Source organism: Scomber scombrus, chromosome 6 (assembly GCF_963691925.1).
Source record: "Scomber scombrus chromosome 6, fScoSco1.1, whole genome shotgun sequence".
In the NCBI taxonomy this organism is placed as follows: Eukaryota; Metazoa; Chordata; class Actinopteri; order Scombriformes; family Scombridae; genus Scomber; species Scomber scombrus.
This window is the reverse complement of record NC_084975.1, coordinates 15,715,279-15,723,199: the sequence shown is the minus strand read 5'-3', so window position 1 is coordinate 15,723,199 and position 7,921 is coordinate 15,715,279. Positions and strand designations below refer to the sequence as shown.

At 39.7% G+C, this 7,921-nt stretch overlaps 1 protein-coding gene across 1 annotated transcript; it reads left to right on the top strand.

Moving 5' to 3' along the window:
- The first annotated feature begins 403 nt into the window (after nucleotides 1-403).
- neto2b (neuropilin (NRP) and tolloid (TLL)-like 2b) lies at nucleotides 404-7,486 on the top strand. Its single transcript, XM_062421489.1, has 12 exons — nucleotides 404-518; nucleotides 2,830-2,958; nucleotides 3,104-3,262; nucleotides 3,906-4,154; nucleotides 4,346-4,393; nucleotides 4,515-4,642; nucleotides 5,144-5,245; nucleotides 5,463-5,589; nucleotides 5,983-6,096; nucleotides 6,590-6,720; nucleotides 6,819-6,911; nucleotides 7,037-7,486. The coding sequence occupies exons 1-12, from the start codon at nucleotides 404-406 to the stop codon at nucleotides 7,484-7,486; spliced, it is 1,845 nt and encodes a 614-aa protein (XP_062277473.1).
- The last annotated feature ends 435 nt before the right edge of the window (nucleotides 7,487-7,921 follow it).

Here is a 7,921-nt window from a genome sequence, read left to right as displayed (position 1 = left end):
ACTAATTAACATTAGCTTCACGTCCACTAGATACAACGTTAAAATGCTGCTTACATGTCCAAACATCAAAAATACGAATCCAATTATAAAATATGTAATAATAAAACATGGCAGGGTATGTTCTGCTGTATAACAAGTAACTTTGGTGTTGATACAGACCTTGCACCCAGACTGAGCATATCACTATTACTTCCACTACAACTGCAATTTAGAGAGTAATATTTGTTCATTGTACTGAAGATCTGATGATCACCCTAAAGTTATGTGAAATTGTTTACTGTTTAATGGTAGTTTGCTTTGGAGAAATTTGGAGTGCTGTTTTGTGGTATGGAGGCACCTGCCCATGCAAGTGTGAGTGCAAAAGACAGACAGAAGAATATATAAAGGATGAATATATAGGAATATGTCGCTCATTTGCACCCAGGCATCATCTGTCAAAGTGAGGATGTCTTTGGCTGCAAAGCAATTACAGCTGCTGAAGAGACACAAATCTGCCAGTGGACACAGTGACATGTTCTGTTGGTAAAAGCCAACACATCAAAACACATCAAAGGAACATCCTGATCCCACCAACTCTTGGCTTCTATTTTCATCTTTCCACAGCTCTCGTCAGCTTTTATGTAGACTTAAGGCAGCATGGGTCCTTCAAAGAAAAGATAACAGTTGGATGTGCCCTGCTCTCTGCTCTGCATAGAAATGCAAAGAAATGCCATATTTTGACTGCTTTATGCCCAATGAGTGTTTTGGCACGTGTGTTGTATTATGTGTGTGTGTGTGTGTGTGTGTGTGTGTGTGTGTGTGTGTGTGTGTGTGTGTGTGTGTGTGTGTGTGTGTGTGTGTGTGTGTGTGTGTTGCCTTCTGGACACTTGCCCAATCAGCTAATTAAATTTGGGTGAAAGAGAGAGAATTCCTAATTTAATTTATCATTATGCCAGACATGCTATGATAGGATTATCGTGTTACTTCTTATTACTCATGTTATGATGATGCACATGCGCAATCCTCTCTTCCCCCTTCTCGCGCCAATTGAGCTCAATCTTAAAACCGCGAGCAGCCGCAGACTGATCCGTTAATGAGGAGGAAGAGTCTGTCTGATGCGGGCTTGAGCTCTGCATGAACATCGTCCTTGCACTGGAAAATTGTGCTCATCTGACTGTTTTTTTCCCTTTTCAATTCCCTGACAGAAGAGTGAGGATGAATCAGAAGTTCAACTGCTCATTTTTCCCACAGAAGCTTTTCTCATTTTGACCAATGGGATTAGGATGAAAAGGTGAAAGTTGGACTTTATTTATCAGGGGTTCTAACATGCGTTAATCCGGACAATTTACTTCAATGTGCGGCGGTTGTGAGGAGATACAGTTGGTCAAGTTTGAAATCAAAGCCCAGAAAACGGAGTCCAGCTGAGAGGATGCTTGTAGGTGAGTGGGATCATCCATATTTGCATGATGTGGGGCTTTCACTTTGTCTGAGAGAGTGAGAGATGCTGGCCAAGACTAACGGGAGTTTATATAACCTTTTATACTCTTATATGTGTCAAATATCGCTTCCTTGGCAGGCTACTTACACATTTGTGTACGTTGTTTGCAAACTTCGATATTTTCAACTAATAGGCATGTTTTGATCCGCGCACAGAATGATTACTGTCACAATGGAGAAATTGTCGCTGTTCTGAATTCATCAAAACATCCACAGAGATATTTTCAAAAGTCCCAAAACTGGCAAACAAGTCTTTGGTTTTGAACGTTTTGGTGTATTGTAATATAAGGTTTTTGTGGTGCTGAAGTGACAGCTCCCAACTCAATGCACACGCCTTTATTGGGAAAATGAAGAAAAAGATTGCAAGAGAGCACTGACAAAACAAACAAACAAACAAACAAAAACAAAACAAACAAAAAAAAACAACCTACAAACCCCCAAAATTTTCGGTGCATGTGACGGCTCAGCTCCTGGACACCAGGATTTAGACTGCTGCTGCTTCCTTAGTTTCACACTCTGAATATAATGGTCTCTGTCTAAGGATATTATTTTTTCCACTGAACTAAAACCCTTTATTTATTCCATGCAATGTATGCAATATGACACTATAGCTAGCTGTTTGCCATCAGTTCAGTGACAGAAGTACAGTTTGTTAAGGCAAGTCATTTTTGGACGTCTGGTTTCAGGTTAATTGCATTTTTTGGTCATTTTTTAAAGATTGATTCATCATAACACATGATAACATGGAATGAAGCATTTATAGGTCAATGTAAAAGGCAGATGACATCCAATAAATATTCAATTACAAAAATAAGTTATAGTCTTGTAGGCCAGAAACGAGCACATAGATATTAGTAATGTTGGGGGGGGGGGGGGGGGGGTGTCTTAGCTGTCACATCCACATATAGAAAAGTAAACATAATGCACAAATGTCCACTGCATCATGATGTTTGTTTTATCTTGCAGTTTCACAGCAACATGCCACCTTAGTGAAAACTCAAAACAAATTTTAGTGGCCAAGTGCCCTTGGGCTAAACCTGTATTTAGGTCATATTTTATGTAATACACACACATGTGGCACAAAACATGTTTTTACGGCACTGTGGTGTTTTTTAATTTCCCTAACTGCTTTTACACTGTATCATGACAGACCACAGATTGTCAACAGTCTAAACTCTTGTCCACTGAGTTACTTAAACATTACTTAAACCCGCAGAGTAAGTTAAACCTTTAAAAAAAAGGAAAGCAGGAGGAAGAGTTAAGCAAGCAGATGGTGGAAGCAGCATGTCCTTATTCTCTCCCATACTGTACATTCAGGGATTCAAAGACCACAGACAAACAAATCCTGCTAAGCTCTCTCCGTTTCTCTTCTTTCTTTATTCCTTGGTTGTACCCATCCTCACACACTGCTGGCTTCTTTTACAGTCTGGATCTTTCTCTTGTTCATTGAAGAGGGATTTGCTCTGGTGCAAAAGACTAAAGGTAAGGATGATATCTTCCCTGCAATGTTGACAGAGGGCTTATATTAAATCAGGACGTATACTGCAATTAAACTAAGGATTAGTTCATATTTACTGCATATCATGCCAGGATGTGATGTCTCACTTGGGCTTCATATCACATACAGATGTAGGTGCAGGATCAAAAGGAGTAAAACCTTCTCAGCGGCCGCAGCATTCTGGTTACTGTGGAAACTGGGTACGAAACACAGATGGCGGCACATTCAGCTCCCCAAACTACCCGAAAATGTACCCTCCCAACAAGGAGTGCCTGTACGTACTGGAAGGTAACAAACAACATGCACTTGACCCCAATAACGGCAGTGCTCCAACTTGAATTTTCTTGAAAGTTGCAGATTTTTTTTCACTGAAAGGAAGTCAGATTCTTTTGTGGGTTTTGGTGGTGATTAAACAGAATCTGATGGAGAAAATAACAACAGTATTTGTGTCTTGCATGCTGTGCAAGATTATCATGAATGCAATCTGCTGTTGTTATCATCTCCGACTTTCAACTTGAATTCGTCACAATGTTTTGATTGTATAAAAGGATTTTGAACAAGTATTTTCTGTTTTAATACTATCTGTCTTGGTAACAAAGCCTAGACAATGTCTGACCAATGTATTATTTCCAATGCTAAAGTTTTTCTCTGTGTTCACTTGAAGTACAAACACGCTGGCAGGCAATAACCTTTTCACAGTACAAGAACTCTAACAAACTTTAATGTCACTTTGGTTTCTGTTTTTCTCTAATTACTCCCAGATCCCACAAAACAGTCTTATCTCCAGCAATGTTTTGTAGAAAATCAGCAAAACTGAGGAAAAGTTGACAGGAGCAAATATGTCTTCTGTCCACTCTATATTCTTTGGTGGTATTATATCTCTGAATCACCTTTGTGGCAATAGAAGTGACACACTGCCCTGCTCTCTCAGCCCTGCCCCGGCAGAGGATAGAGCTGCTGTTTGATGAGAACTTCTACATTGAGGCCTCATTTGAATGTCGTTTCGACCACATTGAGGTGCGGGATGGTCCCTTCAGCTTCTCGCCAATCATCAATCGATTCTGTGGCTCTGCCAGTCCAGGACTTGTCCTCTCCAGTGGACGCTTCATGTGGATCCGCTTTTTCAGCGATGAAGAGCTAGAAGGAATTGGCTTCCAGGTTCAGTACTGCTTTACTGCAGGTAAATAAAACACAGTGGGAGGGTTTATTGATCCCTATGTGGTAATGCTCTCATTGCATCATACTGGAAGTCATACAGTGAAGTTTCAATCTAACATCTTACGTGGTACTAGACAATCAAATGTCTACACTCTCACCAATATTAACCCTGATATAGTATCTCCTTGTCCATGGGTGTGATTTACTCCATAGACCCTGAATTTCACCTTCATGTGGGAGGACTGTTAAACCCCATCCCAGGTAGTACAAGCACACAGCTCATCCTACTCTTTATATTTACTGTATATGTGATATATATATAATCCCCTTTCTCTCTTGTGTGTCTCCACTTTCTCTGCCTCTATCACTGTCTGTGGGTCAGATTGTCAGTTTGAGCTATCTGGGGCTGATGGCCTGATCCGTTCTAGTCAGGTAGAGGAGGAGTACAAAATAAAGCCAGACCAGGCAGTGGACTGCATCTGGACTATACGCGCTCCAACAAACAACAGGGTACAATGTTTTATATGGTATTTTGTTGGATATATATCAGTTTCTCCAGATAATTATGTTTTGGAGAGTGGGTATGATTCATTAGGAGCAAAATGATATGTAGTGCTTGAAAAGATGAGTTTCCAGCCTGCCGGGCATTTTTCTTCCTTCCTAAATCTTCATCTGCTCGACATCAGTCAGGATGTCCTTTACATAATCATAGAGACAAAGCATGCAGATTTCAACTTCAGATAATGCAAAACTTTTAATACATGCACTTTACATCTTTTATTATCAAACATTCACTTATAAGTTCATCCACAGCTTGAAATATAAGGCAAACATATGCATTGATAATCCAACAATCTGCATAAGTACACATAAACCTGGCTCAAAGTGATTTATATTTGATCCCTTCTTGTAGTGACACCTTTAAATAGAACTTGTCTTCTTGTGGCAAAGTAAAATACACTATATGGCATGAAAAATGAAAATGTAAATATTTCCTCATTGGTTATCCAGATTTACCTGCGGTTCTTGGAATACCAGATGGAACACTCAAATGAATGTAAGAAGAACTTTGTGGCTGTTTATGATGGCAGTAATGCTATCGAAGACCTAAAGGTAGAGTAATTTATGTTAAAGTATGCACTATAGAATTAAAGCCCCTTGATATGATGTACTTTATTTATTACTTACTGTATTGTATTTGTCTATCTTTACTTGTCAAACATAATTTTTTAAACTAACCAAAAATATATAGCAACTGTTCTACAGAACTTGGCCTCAATGAGACAACGCATCCGACAATGCAGGAGAAATGGTGTGTGGTTTCTTGCAGGCCAAGTTTTGTAGTACAGTAGCTAATGACATCATGCTGGACACTGGTGTGGGAGTAGTGAGGATGTGGGCTGATGAGGCAAGCCGTCTCAGCCGTTTCCGGATGCTGTTCACATCTTTTGCTGACCGTGAGTTTCTGCTTCAGATTGTTCTTAATTTCTGCCATTTTACATTTTCACCAATGTTCCTTCTGTTTAAATTGCAGCTGTTACACAGCAAAGTATAGTATATGACTTGGATGTATGATTGCAAACAGATTTGTAGCTGCGCCCTCCGGTCATTTTTATTCAATATGCATCCTTATTTAGAAAAAAAGTTTTCTAGGTTCTCATATATATTGCTTAAAAGAAAGTACTGTATAAGAAAGCATATTAGTAAGAAAATAATATGTGAAATAAATATTTTTTTTATGGCTATGGCAAAGAATTGCAGTAATTAAACTCCCTTCTACTGCTAATGGCTTTCGTTGCATTGTCATCCTATTTACATATCATACTGATATACCTGTGTTTGTGTTTCAGCACCCTGTGTAGGCAGCGCATTCTTTTGCCACAGTAACATGTGCATCAACACTTCTCTGGTGTGCAACGGCATACAAAACTGTGTCTTCCCTTGGGATGAAAGCAACTGCAAAGGTACTCTAGTTGTGCCAAAGCTGTCTTTAATTCATTCTATGAACATGTGCTGTGCTGGTCTACAATGTACTGTTACAGTGGCTATGAATCTACAAAATATTAGCATGAGGATACACACCCTCTCTTCCTTTTGTCAAATATCCCAGCAAGTCTTATATCATTTTTTTTAGGCTCATACTACAAAAACTTACATGTTTGACAGTCCAGAGTATCCCTTCAAAAATGTTTTCTTGGCAGGAAAATCATAATCACATAATATTTGCTGCTAAAAGACCTTTAAGGTCTTTAGGTTTTTAAGTGACTCTTAATCACATTAACTGATTGAGATGGCTGTTGAGCAGTGCTTTGCTTTAAGCGAAGGCTCTGAATTGTTGTTGGCAACCAAAGATACAGACTGTCCTACTTGAGACTGCAATGAGTAAATGACTGATGTACTTTCTGTAGATCTGAACTTCCCCAACATTTTCTCTCTCTGTCACTCTCTATCATCCAGAGAAAAAGAACAAAGGTCTTTTTCACCAGATCACAAAGACTCATGGGACAATAATCTGTGTGTCCACGGGAGTGGTGCTGCTGCTCCTCATCATCTCCATTCTGGTGCAAGTCAAACAGCCACGTAAAAAGGTAAATCAATCAACAACCAACAATTATTTAGTATCATGCCACAAAATATTGGTGGGCAAATTATCAATTTAACAAGTGTGTTCATTCTTACTTACAAGGTGTTGGTACGTAAGAATAACCTGTTCCAGCGGGGTGACTTCCAGGAGGTGTTTGACCCTCCACATTATGAACTCTTTACTCTCAGAGACAAGGTTAGTTTGATTACTTCAGTAAACATAAAACATGTTTACAGTGTTTTACAAATAATAGAAATTATGCATAATGTTTCAAAATTTCTACTGTTTACCATCTACTGAGTGCACATTATAATTTTCAGGAGATGTCTGGGGACCTTGGGGAGTTATCAGAGGAACTACAGTCCCTGCAGGCACTCAGGAGATCCTCATTAGGTTCACGGTGCATTCACGAACACCATTGTGGCTCTCAGGCCTCTGTCAACTCCATCAAAGCCAGCCATGGTGCACATGGCATGGGCAGGGGATCCATGGAGCTCCCCCCTTTCAGAGGGGACATCCAGAGCGCCTTACCGCCTTTTCAGGACTTGAACAACAGCCTGCGTAAGAAGAGCTGGCCTAGTATGAAACCAGACCGAATGCAGGGGCATCATGGTATGGGGGATAGAGCAGTGGGGCGGCATGATAGAGTGATGGAAGAGGACGAAGAAGAAGAGGAGGATGGACGGTACGATGTGTATGTACGCAGAGCAGGAAGCAGAAGAGGGAACTATGAAATGGCCCAGCAAAGATCCTTGTCCATGGACTTCTGAAGGGAATAAGGTGCAATAAAAAAGACAAGATTAGAATTGTAAATACTGCAGCATCAACCCTTCAACCAGTGCCACAATTTGGCACAATTGTGCAGATTTACAGGAAAGAGGAAGTAGAGAGAGAGAGAGAGAGAACATGTCTCTTTCTTGATATTAATAATATTGATTATGAAGAAGTGATCTTTAACTTCGCTTTTTTCACTTGCCTCCTTTTGCAGGGAAGCTAGAAAACACAGGGCCTGTTACAGAGCAAATAGCTATTTTAGATGTGTTAGCTCAGTTTGTACACAGGAAAACAAACTGAAACAGCTGACAGAAAGCCGTATTTGTGAGCAGTGTAAAAGTGAAAACAGACAATAATGCTGTTTATTGTTCTTGACTTGTTATCAATGTTAAAGAATTTTGTTAAAGGGTACTTATTAGGCTTTTTCTTAT